Source organism: Equus asinus, chromosome 1 (genome assembly GCF_041296235.1).
Source record: "Equus asinus isolate D_3611 breed Donkey chromosome 1, EquAss-T2T_v2, whole genome shotgun sequence".
In the NCBI taxonomy this organism is placed as follows: domain Eukaryota; kingdom Metazoa; phylum Chordata; class Mammalia; order Perissodactyla; family Equidae; genus Equus; species Equus asinus.
The window spans coordinates 206164659-206190576 of NC_091790.1; the positions used below are offsets into that span (position 1 = coordinate 206164659).

Consider the following 25918-nt stretch of genomic DNA (forward strand, 5'->3'; position numbering starts at 1 on the left):
CCAGACCCCGCCTTCCCGTGCAAACAGAAGCGAGCCTCGGGCCCCATCCCGGTACGCTGGGCCCGCTCCCTCCCACTTCCAACGGGACATCCGCCGGCCGTAAAGCTCGGTGCCGACTGCTGCAAAGCGCCTGACGACAGAGCCCGGGGCCGAACTACGGCCCGCAACCGCCCCCACCCCCGCTGTAAACGTTTGGGTTTCAGGAGCCGAGCGGAGTCGCTGCCTTCTTGTTTGCCTTCCGCACGCGGCCTCAGTCAGTCGGAGGCGGCTCGGGGCCGCGGCAGGGTCGGAGGAAGGGCCCGCGCTTCGCCCCGCGCCCGGCGCCTCCCGGCCGCCATCATCCCGGCGTGCACCGCGGCGGCGGGCGAGCCGGCGGCCATGTTGCGATAGTTTGTTGTTTTCCTCCTGCGGAGAAGCGGGCCCGAGTGGCCCGCCGCCGCCGCCTCGCCCGCCTCCGCCCTTGCTGGCCCGCCGTCCGCCGCCCCCGTCCTCCGCCGCGCGTCCCCGGGCCCCGGCTGGCCCGGCGGCCCCCCGGCTGGCTGGTGGGGCAAGTCCGACGGCCGGGCCCAGCGAGCACCATGGCGGCCGCCCTGGGAGCGGGCGGAGGAGCCGGCGCCGGAGGTACGTGAGGCCCGCGGGGACGGAGGGCTGCGGGCCGGGCGCCACCTGCCCCCGCGCCGCTCCCGCCGTCGTGCGCCCTCCGCCCTCAGTCGAGTCCGCGGGGCGCCGGGCCTCGGCGGGGACGGCCTCGGGGGTCGGGGCCAGGCGCGCTGCCGGGGGCGACCGGTTTCGGGCCCGCGCTCACGGGCGCCCTTTGTGAGCAGCGGGCGGCGTCCGGGGAGCGGGGCTCCCGAGGGGGCCCTCGGCGTGGCGGCCACGGCGTCCCGGGGCGGGCGCGAGAGGCTTAGGCGCGGCGTCGGTCCCTCTGCGTGGCTTCTCGTGCTTTGCAGGCTTAGGTGGCTTTGGTAGGGCACCTAAGTGACAGATTTCAGGGAAAGCCACTTTCCGTTGGAAGCACGTTTCGTGGATTTTTTTTCCCCTTGAATATGTAAAAATAGTTGAAGTGAGTTTTGGGATGGTTGGAAAACTTTGATAAAGGAGACGCGGGGGGATAAAGTAGGAAGGACGGGAGCATTTGGGAGCCGCTCTTCTTGAACGTTGGGAGGCGTTCTGGTGTGTCCTCCAGGGCACCCTTTGGTAACGCTGACTTAGGAGGACCTTGTAGGACCCCTGCTCAGGGGTTTTGGCCCGAATGCCGAGACGTTTGTATGGCCAAGTGGGAAAACCGCACTGAACGCGGAGGGCGCGTCTGGCAGCGTGATTTGGTGTTTGTCTCTTTTCTGTCAGATGGTTCTTTGCACGTTAGATCTAAGGCTTCCTGGTTATGTTTTGAAATATATGGTTCATTCTCCTCCCGTGGTTACTCTCTAGGGCCACAGTCACGTGTTTTGTGTCACTCTCGGGGTGGCCTGGGAACTCGCGGGTCGGCACTGTTTTCGTTCGTGATGCCGACGTGCTGTGCGTCTTTCGCTCTCTGGTCCGGTTTCCCAGAGGCTCTGACGACGACACCGCTCTGCTTGCATGGTCTTTGGAGTGTCTCACTTTGACTCTTTAAAACCTGGACGTCAGTGAATGTGCAGTCATGCGCCGCAGAACGACCTTCCGGGCAGCGACGGGCCGCGGGAAGCGCGCGCTGAGGTTCGCGCGACGCGTCTCGCAGGACTCTCGCCGTCGCTAAGCGCCGACGCAGCACTGTGGTGTCCTCAAAAAATTTGAGTCCCGAAAGTTTGAGAATTGCTGTTGTGGAGGATTAAGTGGGCTTTGTCCTCTGTTTTTTTTTCTTGCGTATGGTCACAGGCGGCTGGTTTCCCGTGGCTCTTAGACTAAACCACACTCCCTGTTACCAAAATTTGGGGGTGCTGCCAGACTTGACACCGCTACCCTGCCACCATGCTGTGTGAGCGTTGGCCTCCTCTCCAGGAGGACTGCCCTGCCCCGGCTCTGGCCTGTTTGGGCATGACTACTACTACTACTACTTTTTTTTTTTTTGGTGAGGAAGATTAGCCCTGAGCTAACATCTCTGCTAGTTTTGTCTGTGGGATTCCACCACAGCATGGCCTGATGAGTGGTGTGTGTCTGCACCTGGGATCCAAACCCATGAACCCGGGGCAACTGAAGCGGAGCGTGGGAACTTAACCACTGCCACTGGGCTGGCCCCTGGAGCTTTACTTCTATCTAAAGTATTTCCATTTCCTGCTCACGTGCCTGCCTCCACTTTCTTTTGTGGCACCCTTGCTTTCCTCAGTACGTCTGTCCCAGTTTGTGATTGTGTTTAGTTATTTACTTCTTGTGTAAATCTCTCTCCCCCGTAGTCTGTAAGCCCCATGAGAACAGGAATGCACCTGTTTTACCTGCCGTGGATTCCAAGTTCCTGACACGTAGTGTGTGCAACAAATATTTGGCAAATGAATGAATTGAAGAATGAAATGTTTTCTGTACAAATCCCTGTACCCCCTTTTCTCTGCAGCTGGAAGTTGCACATGAGCAGCTGGCACCCTGTATGGCATGAATAGGATTGCCTGTTTCTATCATTTGTTTTTTTTTATTGAGTGGTTTATCTCTTTTTCATTATTTTAAATAATTCTTTGTATATTATGTTAGGATTATTGACCCTTTTTATGGTGCTTGCCCTATAACCTTGTTTTAAACTTTTTGCTGTATGGGAGTTTTAAAATTTTATCTTGTGAAATATATCACTGGTTTTTGTAAACTTCTTTCTTGATGGTGTCTTCATTGCCACGAGTCCCTCTCTGCTTCTAATATTTTATGCTTCTGAGCTTTTTTACATTTAGCTTTTATTCCACGTGGAATTTATTTTGAACACAGTGTGGATTTGGGGCTTCTAACAGTTGTAATATGATTTATTGAATTCTCCATCTTTTCCATCTTTATCGTATATTAAATTTTCAGTCATAGTTTTTAAAGTAGTTGCTTTCTAGTGTGTGTGTATGTGTTCTTTTTCATAAATTTTTGGATTAGCCGTGTGCATTTTTTAAAAAAATGAACTTCAGAATTATCCATCAGGTTCTATAAAGGATTCAACTGGAATTTTTATTGGGATTGCCTTGAGTTTAACGTAATTTGGGAATGATTGGTATTTTTACAATGTGGGTTCTTTCATCCAGCAACGAAGATGTCTGTCTGTCAAATTGTTCTTTTTGTTTGTCAGTCATCTACCAAATGTTTATTGAGTACCTGCTGTGTGCTGGGCACTGCTCTAAGGTTGGGATGCGTAGTGAACACACCAGACACGCATCCCTGCCCTTAGGGAGCTTATGTTAGTAACATTTTCTTTATATAATTCTTTCACATTTCTTGTTAGTTTCATTCCCAGATATTTCTGTTTGTTGTCATTGTGGATAGTGTAGTTCTCTATCCTATTACATTCTCAAATTTGTTACTGATCTACTATAGAAATTTTTTTTTGTAATTTAATTATTTGCAACTGGCTTATTGGAATCTGGTTTTAATAGTTTGGTGCTTTGGATTTTCTAGTTAGACAGGCATATCTGCAGTCTCTTTTATTCCAATATTTATATCTCATTTCTTTTTCTTGTCTTTCTTGTCCTGGAAGCATTCATTGTCAAGCCCTCCACTATAATGTTAAATAGTATGAGTGATGACAGGCATTTTTATCTTGTCTTCTTGTTCTGAGTTTGAGTTTTTTTAATGTTTGACCATTGAGTAGGGTGTTTGCTGTAGGTTTCTGATAGTTATTGTTTGTTTAGCTAAGAAAGTTTGTTTTTTGAATTGGGTTTTAAATTCTCTCAAATGCTTTTTCTACATCTACTGAGGTGATCTGTGAGGCTCCTTCTTTAATCTCTTCATGTAATCTATTGATAGATTTCCAGTGCTGAGCTAACCATGCATTCTTGGTTGCAAACCCTTGTTCTTGGGGGCCGACCCCGTGGCCGAGTGGTTAAGTTCGCGCGCTCCGCTTTGGCGGCCCAGGATTTCTCTGGTTCAGATCCTGGACACGGACAGGGCACTGCCTGTCAGGCCATGTTGAGGTGGTGTCCCACCTGCCACAACTAGAAGACCCACAACTAAGATATGCAGCTATGTACTGGGGGGATTTGGGGAGAAAAAGCAGGAAAAAAACCCAAAAAACTTTATTGTTCTGCATGTTTCATTCTTTTTAACATATTGTTGCATTTCAGCTTAGGATTTCTCTATGGTCATAAGAGAGAGTGGCTTATAGTTTTCTTTGTTTATATTTGTGTGTGCACATGTGCTATTCTGTTTTTTATAAGATAGGCTGGCTTCCCAGAGTGAGTTGTGAGGTTTTCTGGGACAGTGTAAAAATCCCTTTGTTAAATGTTAGAAGAATCCTGTCTGTAAAGCCATTTGGGTCTGGTGCCTCTTTAAGTTATTTTTCAATTTCTTCTGTCATTATTGGTGTATTTAGCTTTTTAAAAACCATGAGTAGTCACTTTTGAAAAAATTTTCTGGAAAAATTATTCTTTGTTTATATTTTTGAATTAATTAATGTAGAGTTAAATGCTATAGCTTCCTAAGAATGGGTGTGTTGAAGTAAATTTTTTGAAACCCATGCATGTCTGAACAAATTCTTTCTTTATTTTCATACTTGATTGATGATTTGGTTGTGTCTAGAATTCTAGATTTGAATTCATTTTCTGTAGATTTTTGGGGGTACTGTTGTGATGTTTTCTGACTTCCAGTTCTGCTCTTGAGAAGTCTGATGACATTCTTATTTCTTATCATTTGTATGTGACCTTTTTTCTCTCTCTGGAGAGTCTTAACATCTCCTCTCCAGTGTTCTAAAATTTTGTTAGCATAGGTCTTTTTGTATTTATTGTACTCTGCATTTGGCGTACACTTTAGGTTGGAAATATGTGTTCCTCAATTCTGGGAAATCTTATATTGTTTTTCTCCCTTTCATTTCTTCTGTTCTCACCTTCTGAAACTCTTAGTATTGGATTTTGATGCTTCATTTACATACAGAATAAGAATGAGACAGTTCGTTAATATTCTTTTGGAAGGATAGGTGCTTTTGTAGTTCATAAAGTGAAATAAAAGACTAGAACAGCTAAGACTGGAGAAGCGCGGAAATCAGGGCTGCTCTGGGGCCTTGGGCACACGCAGCTGCTGGCGAGGCGTCCCTTCAGCGAGGCTGCCACTCCCTCTTCAGTTATTTTTCTGATTGACGCCGGAATTTTGTTCCTGTTTGACTAAATGCTGTTCATCTTTAGCTGATTTAGCTATAGCTAAATGTGGGTCCACTGTTGATCTTTTGGTATTTCCCTCTCTTTTTTGAGAGAATATGGAACTCTGATACTTATGTATAATTCCAATTTTTAAAATGTTGGCAACTAAGTCGGTTAAAAACAGATAACGTGATTCAAAGAGAGCATGTGTCTTTAGGCCACCAGATTGCAGCCTACACTTTAGAGTGATTCTGCCAGCGTAATTTAGTAGGTCCCATGAATGAGTAGTCTTCTTACTAAACATTGAGGAAGTTGTGGCTGTCCTTCAGTATTTTATATAGGAAGTCACAGGGTGTTTACTACAGTTCCTTCCTCAGTGAATTCAAGGCACTGTACTGGATGTTTGGTAGACCTGAGTTTAAATCTAGTTTTGCCGTTTACTGACGTTGGTTAATCTTAATTTTCACATTTGTAAAAGGAGGATTTGGGGATGGATTACCTGAGAAAATGAATGTAAAAATGCTGGTTTGTTGAAGTGAAATGGGGCCTCAGTTCAGCTCTTCAGTAGTGTTAGGATTTGGGTTTTAGCAGTCCCATTTCAGTCAGGAGAACAGAAGCCATGCTATGCTTTCCAAGTATGAAGGGTTTTAATACAGGAACCAGAGGCTTATACAACCCTTGAAAAGGCTGGAGGTCCAACGGTCAGGAAGACATTCTCTGTGAATCTCAGCTTGGTTGTCAGGGGCTTGCCGGGAAGCCCTTGCGACTCTGAAGGCTGTTGGGGAAGCTCCCGTGGGCTGTCCCAGTCTGCAGCGCTGAAGTGTTTCCTTTTGATGGTATTGAGTCTCAAGAAACCACCGCTGTCACAGCTCTTATAAGCCAGATGCAACACGTGGTTTTCAAGAGCTCCCTGTGACCTGAGAACTTCACATCTGCTTTCTGTGTGTGTGTGTGTGTGTGTGTGTGTGTGCACATCCATGTGTCTGTGTTTGTGTCTGTGTCCGTGTGTCCTGCCTCTGCCTCCTGAGAATAATTGTGATGGTAATTGTGACTCAAACCTGTGAGAACCTTGTCTTGCAGACTCTAACTTAGAGTCGCACAGGGAAGGAGGCTCTGGGAAGTGCGTGTCCCGTATTCTCCTCTGCACCATTGCTCAGAGTGGTGGTGACCACAGTCAGCACGACTGTTACTTATGTCTATGGAAGGAAAAAGATTGGTGGAAGGACTTTCTCCCTTTTTTTGACATTTTTCCCGTTAAACTTCACAAATTTAACAGCTGATCTGCAGCAATTTAAAAGGTTTCACTTTTTAAAAAGAGGCTCTAGATTCTTGGGAAAAGAAATGGGGTGTCATGTTCTCTAGAGTCTAAGTCGTGATGGCAACATCCAGTTGGTGGAGCCCAGACCGCTTTTCTTCTTCTGGCTGCCCTGGATGGTAGAGAACTCAAGGGTCTAGCTTTTATAGCTTCCATCTCGGGAGGCAGAGCCTTGTCTTCATCAGGACTCATACCATGATTTCCAAACACAGGAAGAGGAAATTCATTTGCACGATAGCCCAACAAATGGCCAATGTGCACTACACTTCATAAGCAAAATACAGAGTTCATTTAGGAAGAACATGTCCAGGGACCCCTGTAATATAAGAGATTTTTAAAACAGTGACTACAAATTATTTCTCAAGCAACATGATCTAAGGCTGTTTCTGAAAGTTTTGCTTGGTTACTCAGAATTTGGTAGTTATATTGTAGGGCTAATAGGCTCACTTTCAAAGTTCTTCAACGTTGTCCTGATTGCTTTTGTTTAGTTACTGTTTAAATAAGGGGTCTGGATTGCCTCATCTGTAAAATATGGAATTTTTTGACTCTTAGTGATTCAGAATGAGAGCATATTATACATGAGAACGGTGTTGAGATGAAAGAAGGTTGAAAACTTTTGGATTAGAGCAAAGATTGGTATACTTTTTCTGTAAAAGGTCAGATGTAAATATTTTAGGCTTTGCAGATCCCATGGACTGTGTTGAAACTACTCAGCTCTGCCCTTGTAGTTTGAAAGCAGCTATAGACAATATGTAATTGAATTGTCATACAGTGTTCCAATAAAAGCTTATTATGTAGACAGTAGTCAAATTTGGATAAAACAGGTTGCAGACCTACTTGGCCTGTGGACTATAGTTTGCTGACCCTTAGACTAGACTTGAGCCCTGTTCCAAGGTAGTATTCTATAAAGTTTCTAGTCAAAGTTCCAGATTCCTGGAAACAGTGAGGAAATAGTGAGAATGCTAAGTAAAAGTTGTGTTAGTTATAGGTATCTTATTGCTGTGTAATTGAAAATTGTAAAAATTCCAGTAGATATCTTTAGTCTTGCTGTTAAGGGAAATTGACTCCCTTATTAGAGTAGAATGTTTAGTTCAAGGGTTAGTCTTAGGAGGAGAGTTTCCAGACAAAGGCATTGACCACTCTTGCCCTGCTGAGTTAATCTTTCCCTTGGTCTTCAGGGATGTGCTGTTCTTCCTTAAAAACTGGACTCAGGACACATTTTGTTTTCTTGGTTCTGCTCAGTATGACAGATATAAACTGGAACTTTAAAAAAAGGATTTGTCTGTGTTCTAAAGGAGAACAGAAAGGAAACGACTGCAGAAAATGTAAGAAGAATAAAAGCAGGTGTACAGGGTTCTTTGTAGTTTGTTTCTTAGGATTTTGAGTCAGGGTTCTCTCCACATCCATTTTTACATAGCATATTCCAGGGAGAAAGAATGTATGTTCTTACTGTCTGCCTCACTAGGTGTGGTCTTTCCCTTGCTTAATGTGCCTTCGTTTAAACACAGGGTTACCCACGTTTACAACCATTCTTATTTCCTTTTGGGAATTCTGGTTGTTTTTCACTTCCATCTGCTGCTGTACCTATATCTCACTGACTTGTGTCATTTCTTTTCTCTGTCATAAATGGTCCCCTTCACGCATCTCTTCCATCTCCATGCATTCATGGCCAAAGCTTCTTGAGAGAGTAGTCACCACCTGTATAAAGCAACAATATCTTGCTCCTGCTCACTTTGTATTTTCCTTTTTGCAGGGAGAAATAATTTAATAATATAAACTCCAGAATAATGTGACAAACCTGTGAACCTTACAGCTGCAATTAGCCTTTAATGCTTTGTCACGTTTGCGTCAGGTTGTTTTCTTGTAACGAAGGAAAATATTACAGATGAGGTCCCTGTTATACTTTGCCTAAGTCTACTAACTCTTTCTTCTCCAGAGTTGCATACTGTCAGGAATTTGACATTAGTATTTCCATGAAGCTTTCTGTTACACATCAATGTAGCACGATATTAAATTAATAAATATATCTACATGTATGTATTCATAACCAGTATATACTACTTATTTTATGCCACAAAGGTTACCTTGTGCATATGTCATTCTGTATTTTTAACAGTAAGTCTTTGGTTTAGATTTGTCAAAGTGAGGTCACTCATTTTGAGCAAGCGAGGAATAAAAGATAAATGCGTGTTTATTTTTGCTAGATATTGCCAAATACATTTTTGTGTAGGGTTTGTACCACCACTAGTATATGAGAGCACTTATTCCCCCACACTCTCAACAGAGTATGTTGTCAAATGTTTGAGTCTTTGTCAGAAGTGAAAAATAGTTCATGTTTTTAAAAAGATTTATTGGAAAAATGTCAACTTAAAAATAATTGCGTAGTTCCTATATGTCCATCATCCAGCTACAGCAATATTAAATCATGGCTAATCAATTGTATTTCATTTGTACTCAACTTTCTTATTCCTTCCCCTTATTTTTTTGAAGAAAGTAAGAATATCATAGACACATCATTTTCTCTGTAAATATTTCTTTGTGATCTCTAAAAGATAGACTTAAAAAACCATTATACTCTTAGCATACCTGAAAAAAGAACCATTTCGTAATGTCACATGCAGTCAGTGCTCAAGATTTCGTTAGATTTATGTCATAAAAGTTTAAAAATACACTATATTTGAATTAGAATCCAAATAAAGGCTGCACATTGTGATTAATTGATGTTTTTTAAGTTTCTTTAATTTCCTTCTGTTTCTCTTTTTCTTTGTGGTTTATTTGTTGAATTGTTACGGAATTTCCTACAGTCTAGATTTTACTGATTGTATTTCATTGGAGTTTTTTTAAAAATTATTTTTTGTTATGGTTAAATACATATAACAAAACTTACCATCATAACCATTTTTTAAAAATTATTTTATTGAAGTCATATTGGTTTATAGTAGTAATTTCAGGTGTACATTACTATATATCAGTTTCTGTGTAGACCGCATCTTGCTAACCCCCAATAGTCTAGTTTTGTTTGTTGTTTTTTCATGTTTCAAAGGTGTATTTTTTAAAAATTATTTTATTGAGGTCATTTTGGTTTATAACGTGTAATTTCAGGTGTATGTTGTTATATATCAGTTTGTGTATAGACTGCATCTTGCTCACCCCCGATAGTCTAGTTTTTGTCTGTAACCATACATATGTGCCCCTTTACCCGTTTTGCCCTTCCCCCCACCCCCTTCTCCTCTGGTGACCACTAATCTGTTCTCCTTTGTCTTCCACATATGAGTGCAATCATATGGTGTTTGTCTTTCTCTCTCTGGCTTATTTCGCTTAACCTAATATCCTCAAGGTCCATCCATGTGTTGCGAATGGGACAATTTTGTCTTTTTTTTTTTGACTGAGTAGTATTTCATTGTATGTATATACCACATGTTCTTTATCCATTCATCAGTTGATGGGCACTTGGGTTGCTTCCACGTCTGGGCTATTGTCAATAATGCTGCAATGAGCATAGTGGTGCATAAATGTTTTTGTATTGTTGATTTCAGGTTCTTTGGATAAATACCCAGTAGTGGGATAGCTGGATCATATGGTATTTCTATTTTTAATTTTTTGAGAAATCTCCATACTGTTTCTCATAGTGGCTGCACCAGTTTGCATTCCCCCCAGCAGTGTGTGAAGGTTCCCTTTTCTCCACGTTCTCTCCAACATTTGTTATTTTTTGTCTTGTTAATTATAGCCATTTTGACAGGTATAAGATGATATCTCATTGTAGTTTTGATTTGCATTTCCCTAATAATTGGTGATGTTGAACATCCTTTCATGTGCCTGTTGGCCATCTGTGTATCTTCTTTGGAAAAATGTCTGTTCATGCTCTGCGTATTTTTTGATCAGATTGTTCATTTTTTTGTTGTTGAGTTGTATGAGTTCTGTATATATTTTGGAAAGTAACCCCTTGTCAGATATGTGATTTGCAGATATTTTCTCCCAGTTGGTAGATTGGCTTTTCGTTTTGTTCATAGTTTCTTTTGCCTTGCAGAAGCTTTTTAGTCTGTAGTCCCATTTGTTTATTTTTTCGTTTCCCTTGCTTGAATAGACGTGGTATTTGAAAAGATACTGCTAAGACCAGTGTCACAGAGTGTACTGCCTATATTTTCTTTTGGATTTTTATGGTTTCAGGTCTTATGTTCAAGTGTTTAATCCATTTTGAGTTAATTTTTGTGTATGGTGTGAGATAATGGTCTACTTTCATTCTTTTGCACATGGCTGTCCAGTTTTCCCAATACCATTTATTGAAGAGACTTTCCTTTCTCCATTGTACATTCTTGACTCCTTTGTCAAAGATTAGCTTTCCATAGATGTCTGGCTTTATTTCTGGGTTTTCACTTCTGTTCCATTGATCTGTGTGCCTGTTCTTGTACCAGTACCATGCTGTTTTGAGTAGTATAGCTGTGTAGTATATTTTGAAGTCAGGGATTGTGATGCCTCCAGCTTTGTTCTTTTCTCCAGGATTTCTTTGGCTATTCAGGGTCTTTTGTTGTTCCGTATAAATTTTAGGACTCTTTGTTCTACTTTCAAGAAGAATGTCACTTGGATTTATTGGGATTGTATTGAATCTGTAGATTGCTTTAGGTAATATGGTCATTTTAGCTGTGTGTGTTCTTCCCGTCTATGAGTGTGGACTCCATTTCTTTATATCTTCTTCGATTTCTTTCAGTAATGTCTTATAGTTTTCAGTATATAGGTCTTTCACCTCTTTGGTTAAGTTTATTCTTAGATATTTTATTCTTTTTGTTGCGATTGTAAATGGGATTATATTCTTGACTTTTCTTTCTGCTAGTTTGTTATTAGTGTATAGAAATGCCACTGATTTTTAAATTTGATTGTGTACCATACAACTTGGTTGTAGTTGTTGATTATTTCTAATGGTTTTCTGGTGGATTCTTTAGGGTTTTCTATGTATAGAATCATGTCGTCTGCAGAGAGTGAGAATTTTACTTCTTCCTTTCCAATTTGGATTCCTTTTATTTCTTTTTCTTGCCTAATTGCTCAGGCAAAACCTCCAGTAGTATGTTGAATAAGAGTGGTGAGGGTCAGTATGCTTGTCTTGTTCCTGTTCTCAGAGGAGTGGCTTTCAGTTTTTCTCTGTTAGGTATGATGTAAGCTGTGGGTTTGTCATATATGGCCTTTATTGTGTTGAGATGCTTGCTTTCTATGCCCATTTTATTGAGAGTTTTTATCATAAGTGGATGTTGGATTTTGTCAAATGCCTTCTCTGCATCTATTGAGATGATTGTGTGATTTGCATTCCTCATTTTGTTGATGTGGTGTGTCACATTGATTAATTTGCGGATGTTGAACCATCCCTGCATCCCTGGTTTAAATCCCACTTGATCATGGTGTATGATCCTTTTAACGTATTGATGTATTTGATATGCTTATATTTTGTTGAGGATTTTTGCACCTGTGTTCATCAGCGATATTGGCTTTTAATTTTCCTTTATTGTGTTTTTGTCTGGTTTTGGTATGAGGGTAGTTTTGGCCTTGTAGTATGAGTTAGGAAGCATTCTGTCTTCTTCAGTTTTTTATAATAGTTTGAGATGGATGGGTGTTAAATATTCTTTGAATGTTTGGTGGGATTCTCCAGAGAAGCCGTCTGGTCATGGACTTTTGTTTTTTAGGGAAGTTTTTGATTACTGTTTCAATCTCTTATGATTGGTCTATTCAGATTCTCTATTTCTTATTCGTTTAGTTTTGGGAGGTTATATGATTCTAAGAATTTATTCATTTCTTCTGGATTATACAATTTGTTGGCATGTAACTTTTCGTTGTATTCTCTTAGAGTCCTTTGTATTTCTGTGGCATCTGTTGTAATTTCTCCTCGTTCACTTTTAATTTCATTTATTTGAGACTTCTCTCTCTTTTTTTCTAGTGGGTCTGGCTAAGGTTTGTCAGTTTTGTTTTATCTTCTTAAAGAACCAGCTCTTAGTTTCATTCATTGGTCCTTTCTATTGTTTATTTAGTCTCTGTTTCATTTATTACTGCTGTAGTTTTTATTATTTCCCTCCTGCTGACTTTGGGCTTTTTCTTCTTTTTCTGCTTCTCTTAAGTGTGGTTTAAGATTACTTATTGGAGATGTTTCTTGTTTGATGAGATGGGCCTGTCTAGCTATAAATTTCCCCCTTAGTACTGCTTTTGCTTCATCCCATGAGAGTTGGTATGTTGTGTTTTCGTTTTCGTTTGTCTACAGGTGTTTTTTGACTTCTCCTTTGATTTGTTCATTGATCCAATGGTTGTTCAATATCATGTTGTTTAGTCTCCATATATTTGTGACTTTCCCAGCTTTTTTCTTGTGGTTGATTTCTAGTGTCGTAGCGTTGTGGTCTGAAAAGATGCTTGATATGATTTCAGTCTTCTTAAATTTATTGAGGCTTGCCTTGTCTCCCAGCATATTAATGTTTGAGAATGTTCCATGTGCACTTAAGGAGAATATGTATTCTGCTGTTTTTGGATGGAATGTTCTATATATATCTATTATAAAGTCCATCTGGTCTAGTGTTTGATTTAAGGCCACTCTTTCCTTGTTGACTTTCTGTCTGGATGATCTATCCATTGATGTAAGTGCGATGTTGAGGTCCCCTAGTATTATTGTGTTGCTGTCAGTTTCTCCCTTTAGATCAGTTAATAGGTGCTTTATATACTTTGGTCCTCTTGTGTTGGGTGCCTCTCTATTCATAAGTGTTATGTTCTCTTGGTGGAATGTCCTTTTTATTCTTATATACTGCTTCTCTGTCTCTCATTATCTTTTTTATCTTGAAGTCTGCTTTGTCTGATGTGAGTGTGACAACACCTGCTTTCTTTTGCCTGCTATTTGCTTGGAGTATCATTTTCCATCCCTTCACTCTGAGTCTGTGTTTGTCTTTAGAGCTGAGCTGTATTTCCTAGAGGCATCATATTGTTGGGTCTTGTTTTTTTCTTTGTTAGGAAGCTTGGCCCTGAGCTAACATCTGTTGTCAACCTTTCCAACCTTCCTCTTTTTTTTTGCTTGAGGAAGATTGTCACTGAGCTAACATCTGTGCCAGTCTTCCTCTATTTTATGTGGTGTGTCACCACAGCGTGGCATGATGAGGGGTGCTAGCTCTGCGTCAGGGATCTGACCCTGCAAACTCTGGGCCCCCTAAACAGAGCACATAGAACTTGAACCACTCAGCCACGGGGCTGGCCCTGGCAGAAGTTTTCTTGAAAATGAAGTGAGCCTATCTCTTCAAGGAAAACAACTGACAGTATGTATTGCCAATGATGAAATCCAAGCTTTCAAGGAAAAATTAGAATTTTGGAAAAGTTGTGTTTGTTCTGGCGAGCTTAAAAACATCCCAATACTTGAAGACTTTTCTGATGAGATTGGTAGTGCTATTAACAAATATGACCTTGATATTGAGTAATGAAATGTGTCAGCATTTGGAAGTATATTAACTCAGTGAGCCAGTATTTTCAAAATGACCAATGCATAATATTACCAAATCATGTGTGATAAAGATCCATTAACAGTGCATGACATAACAGTGTATTTCAACGTAAAGAGAGTATGAAATGTTCATTGCTAAGGCTTCAGATTCTGCATTGCAACTAACCTTTGAGAAACTGACTTTTTGAGTATTGGTGTAGTATCGAAGAAGAACATCTAAAATTGTCTGAAAAGGCTATTAAAGTACTCCTCACTTTTACAACTACATGTATATTTGGAGTAGGATTTCTTTTATGCACTTCAGTCAGAACAGTAGTCATATCCTTCTCGACAACATTTCAGTCAATGACAGACCGTATATACTACCGTGCTTCCGTAAGATTAGTACCATGTAGCCTGGGTGTGTAGTAGGCTATACCATCTAGGTTTGTGTAAGTGCACTCTATGATGTTTGCACAAGATGACATTGCCTAATGACGCATTTCTCAGGATGTATCTCCATCATTAAATGACACATGACTGTGTTGCAAGAAAGTGAATGTAGAAGCAGATGTAAAAATCCAGCTGTCTTCTACAAAGTCAGACGTTAAAGAATTTTGCAAAACTGGAAAATATCTTTCTCTTTTTTTAAAATGCAATATTCATTAAAAATATGCCACATTAATGTGTAATGGGTATATAGTTTCTTTTGCATGATTTAATGATAAAATATTTTTAAAATGCCTTGGTTTTAATTTCTAATACAGTAAATATTGAAAGATATAACCCATGTACATTTCTAATGCATTTCCCATTTTCTTTAAAATTATAATTAGCTGGGTTTGCACCTGCCATAGCCCTCCTCCTCATTTTCCATCTCTTTACCCTTCTCTATTTTTTCCCAATAAAGACCTTAAGTTAGATTCTGTCCCTCTGTCTGTTTATTGGGCTTATCGTTTGTCTCTTCCTTAGACTGTAACCTGCACAAGGGCAGAGATTTTTGTTATCTTGTCAATCCTGTATGCCAGGTGTTTAAAACAATTCCTGGCATACATTAGGTGTTCAAGAAATAATTGTTGCATGAATGAAGGTTTCATGACCTCAGTTTTATTTGTACTTTGTGCTTAACTTGCATTTCCTTATTTTGGAATGATTTCATAGCCAGTTTCCTTGGACATTTTATGAGGATCTCTCCTTTGGAGAAGTGTTCAGTTGTTTTTGCGTGCTCCTGCCTTCTGATTTTGACTTTTGTGGATTTAACTCACTCCAGGAAGGACTTACTGAGCAAGATGGCAGTTAAATTTTCTTCTGGAGTGTCTGCTCTGATGGATAGTGGTGGACTGGTGCAGGGATTCCCAACCCTAGCTGTCTATCAGAATTACTAGGAAGCTTTAAAAAAACAAAAATTAGAGCCCACTGAATCTGATTCAGAGTGGGGCCAAAGATTGCATAATTTTTAAGAAGGTCTCTAGGTGATTGTTATTAGCTAGCCTGGCATAAGGATTTTCTGGCCTTAGCAGAATTGGGTGCTATAATTAATTAGTATTATCTGCCAGTATTAATTCCTTCACTGTGTACTCTTGTGGAAAAAGCCATGAATGAAAGTTTTTGCTTATAAAATCTTGGGACTTTCTTCATATTTTCATAGATAGAGAAGGCTGCCTGTTTTCATGAAGTATATAATCTGATGGGGGAAGGAAAACTAACACAGAAATCCTTTAGAAAATAAGTGTAAAGTAGGTGGCATTGACTAAAAGTGGAGCAGAAGGTAGAAGAGAAGGCATTGAAGATAGGTGTTTTGGCTCTGGTTCTTTTTCTCAAAAATCTTAACTTGGCTGCTTGTAAGAACAGTCCACAGGCATATTTTATTTGATCTGCAGATTTTTTTTTAAAAACCTTGTTAGTTGCTTGTATTTAACAATTAGGAAAAAATACATATCATATTTCTGTCTTGCCTTGAAACTTAGACTCTGCCCTCCTTGGGCCTGCATTCTTTGTAATGTGTGGTAACGCTCCTGTCTGTAAACAAGGTAAAGTCCTGCTAATTTGACATAATTCCCACCCAGCCTGCTTTGCTCATTTGTATTCCCTGCCTAGTTCCTGCAGGCGTTTGAGTTTGTCTTCCCTGACCAAAGTTTCTTAATATGTTATCTTTTTAAAAAAGAGCTTTATGTATAATTGACATGCAAGAAGTTGTATGTCTTTGAAACATGCAATTTGATAAGTTTGGGTACGTGTATACACCTGTGAAATCACAACCACAGTCAATGTAGTGAATGTGTCGTCATCTTCGAAAGTGTCCTCATGTCCTTTGTAATTCCTGCCTCCTGCTCCTGCCTGCCCTGCTACCTGTGAGCACATGCTGATTCTATTACAACCAAGTGTCTACAGTTTTACGAAAGAAATCTGAGACTATGTGCTCTTTTTTCCCCCTCTGGCTTCTCTCACTTAATACTAATTATTTTGAAGGTTGTCCATGTTGTTGAGTTTATCAATAATCATTCTCTTTTATTGTTGAGTAGAGTTGCATTTATGGGTATTTTACAATTTGTTCGTCTGTTTGCTTGTTGATGGACATTTGGGTTCTTTCCAGTTTTTGGCTTTTACCCATAGTGTGGGTATGAACATTTGTGTGCAAACCTTTACGTGGACTTATGTTTCCTTTTCTCTTGGGTTGTTACGTAGGAGTAGAATGGTTGGGTCACATGTTAGGGGTATGTTTAGCTGTTTAAGAAACTGTCCAACTGTTTTATTAAGTGGTTGTATCACTTTACGTTCCTGTCAACAGAGACGAAGAGTTGGTTGCTCAACATCTTTGACAGCACTTGGTATGGTCAGTCTTTTACATTTTAGCCCTTCTCATGGATGTGTTCTGGTGTATCATTGTGGTTTTAATGTGCATTTCCCTAATGACTAGTGTAATGATCTAGAGAATTTTGTCACACGTACATGTTCTTTGGTGAAGTCTCTACTTAAATATTTTACACTTTAAAAAAATGAGTTATTGTTGAATTTTGAGAGTTCTTTATACTCTCCACATGTAAGTCCTTTATTAGATAAATACTTTGCAAAGACTTTTTCCTAGTCTGGCTTGTCTTCATTTTTTGATTAATGATGATTTTGGAGATTAGAAGTTTGAAATTTTGATGAAGTCCAGATTATCATTTTGTTATTTTATTGATTGTGCTTTTGCTATCACAATAAGAAATCCTTGCCTAACCCAGGGTCCACTAAGATTTTCTTCTGTTTTTGCAAGGTATGAATCCAAGTTCAGTTTTTTTTCCCTCTTGCTTTCATTTTCCTTTTTTTTCTTTTTTTGCATATGGCTGTGCAGTTGTTCAGCACCATTTGTTGAAAAGTGTGTCATTCATGTCTTTGTAAAATATCAGTTTTCCATATATGTATGGGTGTATTTCTTGATAGGCTATTCTATTCCATTGATCTGTTTGTCTATCTTTATGCCAGTACTACAGTTTTTTTTTTCCTGCTTTATCTCCCCAAATCCCCCCAGTACATAGCTGTATATCTCAGTTGCAGGTCCCTCCAGTTGTGGCATGTGGGACACCACGCCAACGTGGCCTGATGACCGGTGCCATGTCCACGCCCAGGATCCGAACCAGCGAAATCCTGGGCCATCACAGCGGAGCGTGCGAACTTAGCCACTTGGCCACGGGGCCGGCCCCTACAGTTTTTATTATTATAGCTTTCTAATAATTCTTAAAATTAGATAACGTTAGCTCTCTAGTGTGCTCGTTTTTCAGAGTTGTTTTGGTTATTCTAGGTCCTTTGCCTTTTAATATGAATTTTAGAATCATGTTTTCAATTTCTACAAAAAAGTTGCTGGGATTTTGATTGGGATCGCATTGAATATATTTCAACAGTATTGAGTCTTGACTCATGAACAAGGTATTTCACTTCATTTATTTAGATATTTAGTTTCTCAGCAGTATTTCATACTTCTTAATGTACAAGTCTTCCATATCTTATCATATTTATCCCTAGTATCTTATATTTTTTATTCTACTGCAGAGATTAATTCAGTTTCCAGTTGCTTATTACTTGTACATAGAAAAGCTATTGATTTTTTATATTGATTTTATATTTTGCAAGCTTCCTCACTTACTAGTTTTAGTACCATTTTTTTGTAGATTCCATTTGATTTTCTGCATAGCTGATCATGTTTGCTGTGAATAAAGACAATTTCACTTCTTCCTTGTCAATCTGAATTTGTTTTGTTTCTTTTTCTTCTCTGGTGACATTGGGCAGAACTTCCAGTGCACTGCTGAATTGAAGTGGTAGGAGTGGCAGTCCCCATCTTATTCCTGATTCTAGGTGAAAGCATTCAGTCTTGGCCTTTACGTGTGATGTTTTGCTGTAGGGTGGTTTTTTTTTTTTTTGAGGAAGAGTAGCCCTGAGCTAACTGCTGCCATTCCTCCTCTTTTTGCTGAGGAAGGCTGGTCCTCAGCTAACGTCTGTGTCCATCTTCTTCTGTTTTATATGTGGGATGCCTACCACAGCATGGCTTTGCCAAGTGGTGCCATGTCTGCACCCAGGATCCGAGCCGGCAGACCCCAGGCCGCTTAAGCAGAATGTGCGCACTTAACTGCTGCGCCACCAGGCCGGCCCCCATGCTGTAGGTTTTTTATAGATGCCCTTTAATCAAGTTAAGGAAATTTCCTTCTAGTCTTAGTTTGGTGAGAGTTTTTATAAGGAATGATGTTGGGTTTTGACTAATGCTTCTTCTACTTTTAGTGAGGCGAAAATTCGCTTTTCCATTTTTAGTTTAGTAATATATGTTACATTGACTTTTTAAAAAACATTGATTATTGAGTGTTAAATGAATCCTTCATTCCTGGGGTAAACCCATGTGGTCATGATGTGTATTATCCTTTTAATGTATTACTGAATTGTATTTGCTAATTTTTAAGAAAGAACTTTTTCATGTATGTTCATGAGGGATAGTGATCTAACTTTTCTTTGTTTTAATATCTTTGTCTCATTTTATACTGGCCTCACAGAATGGGTTTGAAAGTGTTTTTCTAGTTTCTATTTCATTTATCTCTGCTATAATCTTTATTATTCATTTCCTTTTGCTATCTTTTTGTTTGATTTGCTCTTCTGTTTCTACTTCCTTAAGATTTAAAGTAAGACTGTTGATTTGACATCTTTCTTCTTTGTTAGTGTAGGCATTTACAGCCATAAATCTTCCTCCAAGTACTGCTTTTGCTGCATCCCGTAAACTTTGGTATGTTGTATTTTTGTGTTCATTTGTCTCAGTATTTTCTTATTTCTCTACTTTTCTTTGACCTCTTGGTTTGATGAAGTGTGTTTTGTTCCATTTCCATGTATTTGTAACTTTTCCACTTTTCCTTCTTTTATTCATTTCTAGTTTTATTATATTTTAGAGACTATGCTTTATATGATTTTGACCTTTTAAAACTTATTAAGAATTGTTTTATGGCCTAACATACATCCCAGAGAATGTTCCATGTGCACCTGACAAGAATGTATATTCTGCTGTTGAATTGAGTGTCTGTATTTGTCTGTTAGGTCTAGGAACCAGTATAATCTCATCCTAACTTGGTTACATCTGCGAAGGCCCTATTTCTAAATAAGGTCAAATTCAGAGTGGGGGAATGGGAAGATAGGACTTCACTGTGTCTTTTTGGGGCACACAATTCAATCAGCTACGGAGAGTCAGCAAGCACCAAATTCCTTCTGTTTTTGTTTATCTCTCAATATCTTTATTTCACCTTATTTTGTTATAGTTTTGATGAGATACAGAATTTTTTTTGAGCATTTTGTAAATGCCTCTGACTGCCTTTGTTTCCGATGAGAATCAGGTGTTGATGTTTTGCAGTTGGTTCCCTTGTGATGAGTTGTTCTTCTCTTGCTATTGTTAAGGTATTCTTCTTGTCTCTGAAACATTTTGACTATGATTTGTGTGTGTGTGTATCTCTGTTTATTCTACTTTGCGTTTGTTGGATGTATAGATATAGGTTAGTATTTAGCAATAAGTTTGGGAAGTTTTTAGCTGTTATTTCTTCAGGTATTGTTTCCTACTGCTTTCTCTCCTTCTCGTACTCTTATTGCACATGTATTGGTGTGCTTAATTGTGTCTCACATTTCTCTGAAGCTATGTTCATTTTTTTCTTTCTGTTCTTTGGATTGGATAGCCTCTATTGCTCTGTTTTCAAATTTACGAATTCTCTCAGTTGAAATCTTCTGTTGAGCCCCTTTAGTGAATTTTTCATTTCAGTTATTTTGCAATTCCAGAATTTTTTGTTTCTTTTTATAATTTATGTTTATGTTATCTATTTGATGTGACCTTGTCATCAGACCTTTCTTAAGTTCTTTATCATGGTTTCATTTAGTTCTTTGAACATATTTATAATGGCCAGTTCATCTTTTTCTGTTAAATCTGACATCTGGTCCTCTCACAGGTGGTTTCTGTTACCTGCTTTTTTCCTGATGGGTTATGGGTTATACTTTCCTATTTCTTTGTATGTCTCGTAATTTCTGGTTGGGTAGTATGTAATGTGTCAACGCAGGGTGCTGGTCTCCCTAGTTCCCTACCCCAGGCTTATTATTATTTGCTTGTTTGCTTGTTGGTGACTGACTAGGTTGTTTAAGTGAAGTCTGTTCTCATCCCCCACCCCACTCTGGGCAATGGGAAGCTTCTCATGTCTCTCCTCAGGGGCCAGAGCCTCTGTGATGCCGAACGGACCCTGGGATTGTGGTGGTTTATCAAGGCTCTCTCTGACTCTGTCCAGCCACACTTCTGACAGTGCCCTGGGACATAATTTGCTTTACAGACTGATCCAGTCAAATTCAGGCCCCATTGATTGGATGATGTCTGAGGTCAGAATTTGAGATCTGTTCTAACTAGAGTTAGGGCCATTCCCGCCTGTCTCCCCATTTCTCTTTGGCACACCAGGCAGCCTACGGTTCAGTTTTTTTCTCCAGTGACTTTTGTCATTCTCCTTCCTATGATCTCTCTCCAAAATCCACACTGTTTTTGAGAGCAGCCTTTGACTGGAAGTCTTTTGCACTCTGTTCCAAATGAAGTCACTTCCTCTGAGAGAGTTTTGGAGCTTTCTGCTGTTCTATTGCATGCTTTTCCCCCTTGGGCAAACTCTCAGAGCCACAGCTCTTGTGCTCTGGGTGGGGACAGTGGTGTACTTGTCTCTGAGTAACACTCGCTTTAGGAGCTGAGTGCCTGGGTGGCTGGAGTGGGGGCAGTTAACCCAAGGTCTCCTTGGCTTACCTCTCTCAGTGTGAAACCCCACCCTACGAGATGGGACAGGAGCAGTCTGGGCCCCAGTAGTATCTGTCCCATAAGTGGGGCCTGAATGGAAGAAGGGAGCCCCCCACCTCTCACTTGTATTTAGAGCTTACCCTCATCGCTGGGCAGGTGGCACAGGGTGAGGAGTGCAGAGGTCTGTGTTCTTGGCTGCACTGGTCTGGAATGGAGTCAGTGTCCCTCTGAGCTGGGAGCCGGGAGGAAGGTACAAGTTCTGATTCAAAAACCATGGATTCTTGCAGCTGTTGTTAGCAAATTTGAGTAGATTTCTTGAATAAGTGTTTTTCATTTAATGATTGCCTTTAGAATCAGTTCTGGAGACTTTAAATAGTCATTTTATTAAAAGTAATTTTCATAGGGAGTAGGTAGGTTGATGGAGCTCTTCATGCTGTCAGGCTGGAAGTAGAACTTCTCAAGGATACTAATTCTTTTTTTCTCCCCCCATGCTTTTTCTCCCCAAATCCCCCCAGTGCATAGTTGTATGTTTTAGTTGTGGGTCCTTCTAGTTATGGCATGTGGGACACCGCCTCAGTGTGGCCTGATGCGCGGTGCCATGTCTGCACCCATGATCCAAACCAGCGAAACCCTGGGCTGCCGAAGCGGAGTACGTGAACTTAACCACTCGGCCATGGGGCTGCCCCCACTAATTCTTTAATATCTTTCATTCTCAAGTTTTTTTTAAAGCACCTACTCTGTTTGGTGTAGTGTGTGGTAAGAATTGATATATTACCTTTTTAGAACTTTATTGGTTAGTGTCTAGCCCCAGGGTGGAAAAATTCCTTACCCTCTGGCTCCCCTAGGTAGACTCTCTGGAGAGGTATCTATTTGTCTGCTGTCACTTCTCAAGCCTCTTTGCTTCCGTGTATATCTAAGATGAAAAACTTTAATTCCATTCTCTGATTTTCCTAATAATTAAAGTAAATTAAAAAAATGAGACATGAGATGTGATGTGTGTGCAAAATATACACATAGTATGGGAAAAATGTAAAATACCTTATTGTTTTCTGTAGTGATGACCTGCTATGATGATATTTTGGATATACTGGGTTAAATAAAATATGTTGTTAAAATTTCATCTATTAAAGTTCCACCTGTTTCTTTTTTACTTTTTTAAATGTGGCTACTAGAAAATTTAAAAATATATATGTGGCTTATGTTATATATCTGTTCAGCAATTCTCTATCCCTACTTCTTTTAAATAGGGTCTTTGTTTTCCGTGATTAATTTGGAAAAATGTAAAGATTAAGAAAAGTATTATAAAAATCTCTTTAACTTTTAGCAAATCAGCAATTTTTTCCTTTTATATAGTTGTAAAAATATATACTCAAAAACCATTTGATAAAGAAAATATTTTACTAAAATTTATGATTTTTACAAAACTTCTATTAGTGATTTTCATGCCTAATAGAGTTCAATAAATTGATTTTCTTTCAGTAGCTTTGTACTTTAAAAATTTTTAGTTATTAAAAATGGCTAAAGCATTTGTAATAGTTTTATATGGAACTTTTATATTTTAAAATGTCATGTCAGCAATCCTTAAAAGAAACATGTTGTTTCAGCGTTTGAATATCTGTATGTGTCTGTTTTAATTTAGTAAGACTGACTTTCATGGCCTCTGCCTTACAGATGACGACTTCGACCAGTTTGATAAGCCTGGTGCAGAGCGGTCCTGGAGAAGAAGAGCTGCAGACGAGGACTGGGACAGGTCTGGAAACCCCTGGTTACGTGTCAGGGTTCACATTTTATCTCATTCCACCACTTGGCTATGCAGAGATCTTTATGACAGTGTGTTGGCTACCTGATGCTGTTTCCGACTGGGCCTTTCCCTGCTAGTCTAAAGTGAGGGCAAGGGTGGATGCGCCAGGTACAAGGCTTTCTGGGCTCCTCTCCCAATCCTGTATTGTCTCCAGGGCTGCCAGCAGAACACTGGTCATCGTGATAATATTGACTTGGTGGACACCCAGAGCTATTTTTGTAGTAGTTGTATGCCAGAGTTCCTTTTGCTCCACACCCTACCCAGTATTTGGCCAGACTTTTAAAGTTTTTGCCATTTTAATATATGTAAAATGGTATCTCATCATAATTTAAATGTGTGTTTCTCTGATTACTAGTGAAGATGAAAATATCTGTTTAGGAATACACACACACACACACACACTCACACTCACACTAACAGTATAAAAAGAGTCCACAAGTCCACAGTAATGATAGATGTCAAGTCAGTGTAGTGATGACTTCTGGCGAGGAGCTCTAGTAGAGGTTAGAGGGATATGTACTGAGAGAAGTACATAGGGGGCTTAGTCTGGGTGGTGGTGTTCTCAAATGATGATTGTTCTGGTCACATTTCTTACTACCTCAAATAATGTGTTGAAAATGTAAAAATGACCTTGGAGTTCAGGTCAGAAAGTTTAATGGTAGAGATAAATACATCTGAATAAAGAACAACGATGGTATATTGCTTTAAAAATCCCTGACTGCCATCTGAAAACTGTGCTGTCCCAGAAGTTTTACAGAATAACCTACGTCAAAAACTTCGTAGTTCTTGTAGCCTACATCAGGTCGATTACTCTTGAGTGACTCTTGGGCAGTCTGTAAAAAAATTCCTTAGAGCTTAGAACAAAGCCTCCTGTAAAAGAAATGGTCCTATTGGAAAGCAATGATAACTAGTTTTGTTTAAAAGACTATGATGGGGAGCTGAATGAAATATAAAGTATATTTTAATAGTTTTCTCATCATTTGGATTTTCTCTTCTGCTGGTTGTCTGTTCATATCTATGTCTCTTTTTGGCTGTTTGTCTTTTCTTTATTGATTTTAGGGATTCTTTAGACTTTCTGAAATTTATTTTTTGTGCTTGGAGCTATCTCTGCCGTCTGGTATGTGTTCCCTTTAACAATAGATTTTTATAAATAATTTAGTCAAACTTATCTTTTCCTGTATGATTTTTATTTATTAAAATATGAAAAAAATGTATTTGGAAATCATTTTTAGACTTATAGGAAAGTTGCAAGAATAACAGAAATTCTTACATGCTTCTTCTCTCAGACTCGCAGTTGCTTTTTGTCGTATTCCTTTTATCATTCTCTCACTATTACACACACACACACACACACATAAAATTTTTCTTTCGTGCACCATTTGACAATAGTTTGCAGGTATCATGACAATTTAATTCTAAATGCTTCACTGTGTATTTTTTATTATGTATCCCAAGAACAGGAACATTCATTTACATAATCACTGTATAATTTCCAAAATCAGAAGTTTAACAAACATGTAATTCTATTTTTTAATCTACAGTGGTCATTCAGGTTTTGTCAATTGTCCCAATAATGTCCTTTATAACCAAAAATGAGTTTCTTATTTTCTGGTTCAAGATTCAGTTCAGGGTCATACATGGCATTTTCCCCTCTCTTTATCTCTTCATCTGGAAGAGTTCTGTAGCCTCTGTCGTTTATGCCTTTGACATTTTTGAAGAGGCCAGGCCGTTTATTTTGTAGACTCACCCTCTGTATGAGTTTGCTGCCGTCTCCTGAGGGCAGGATTCAGGTCGTGCTTTTGGGAGGAGTGCTCTTTGCTGATGTTATGGCCTTCCTGAGGGCATCATTTCAGGAGGCCCCTGATGTTGGTCAGGGTGCTTTCTGCTTTTCCTCCTTGAGAAATTCTTCCCTACCCTTTATTCTGATGTGTCCTGTGTGTTCCTGTACAAGTTTTAAAGTGTCTTTTGGTTTCTTTTACAGTTAGATGTATAATCTGCTTGAAATTGATTAGAGTGATTTTTAACTTATTGACATTTCAAGGGTATGTGAAAATAGAATAGTACAGTGCATCCAGTGTACCATTGTTCAGCTTCAGCAATTATCAGTATATAGCCAATCTTTTTTGTTTATGATATCTGCAGCCTTCCTCAAATCACAGGCATAATTTCACCTGAAAATATTGTAGATTGTATCTCTCTGAAAAATAAAGGATTTACAAGTGTAGCCACAATGGAGTTATCTCTAAAAAAAATCCCTCATATTAATGTCTTGTTAGTGTCCCCATTTCCCCCTGATTGTCTCATAGATCTATTAGTATATCTCTCACACACACGGTGTGTGGAGACGTGTCTGGGTGCTCTCTTATAGTTTGAATCAGAGTCCAGATAAGATCCATATATTGTAATTGATTGGTGTGTCTTTTGAGTCTTCTTTCATCTATAGGTTCTCCCCACGTCTTTTTTTAGTTCTCTGCAATTGTTGAAAAACGAGGTGGTTTGTCTTGTAGAATTTCAGCTTTTGCTGATTGCATCCTCTGGAGTTTTTTTAGTGTGTTCCTTCATCTCTTGCATTTTCTGTAAATTAATAGCTAGGTCTAGAGGTTGAGCAGATCCAGGTTTGAATGGGGTGGGAGTAGGGGGCCCTGACAGTGTCTTAGGTGGGAGTCCGTACCTCCAGCAGGAGCTACGAGATGTCTGGTTTTCTTCTTTTTGTGGTGTTATCAGCTTTTGACTGATCTAAGTGGTGATATTCTGATTCTGTCCTTCCTGTTTTTTCTGTCAGCTGTGAGTCTTGTATAAACTACTTCGTTCTTCTGAGGTACAGAATAAGTGCTTGATTCTTTACTTTCATCTACCAGTTTTCAAAATAATGGGTCAGTTCCTT

At 39.6% G+C, this 25918-nt stretch overlaps 1 protein-coding gene across 4 annotated transcripts in view; it reads left to right on the forward strand.

Moving 5' to 3' along the window:
* Positions 1-356: 356 nt before the first annotated feature.
* RBM33 (RNA binding motif protein 33) overlaps positions 357-25918 on the forward strand; it is a 132562-nt gene continuing 107000 nt past the window's right edge. For 3 of the 4 annotated variants that reach the window (XR_006523736.2, XM_044765671.2, XM_044765670.2), the window contains exons 1-2: positions 357-621; positions 22905-22983. Coding sequence is in view for 3 of the 4 variants with exons in the window: in XM_044765671.2 (XP_044621606.2) it covers positions 579-621; positions 22905-22983 (122 nt within the window). In the remaining variant the exon portion in view is untranslated. The remainder of the gene's footprint in view (positions 622-22904; positions 22984-25918) is intronic. The other variant, XM_044765672.2, reaches the window with a different exon arrangement.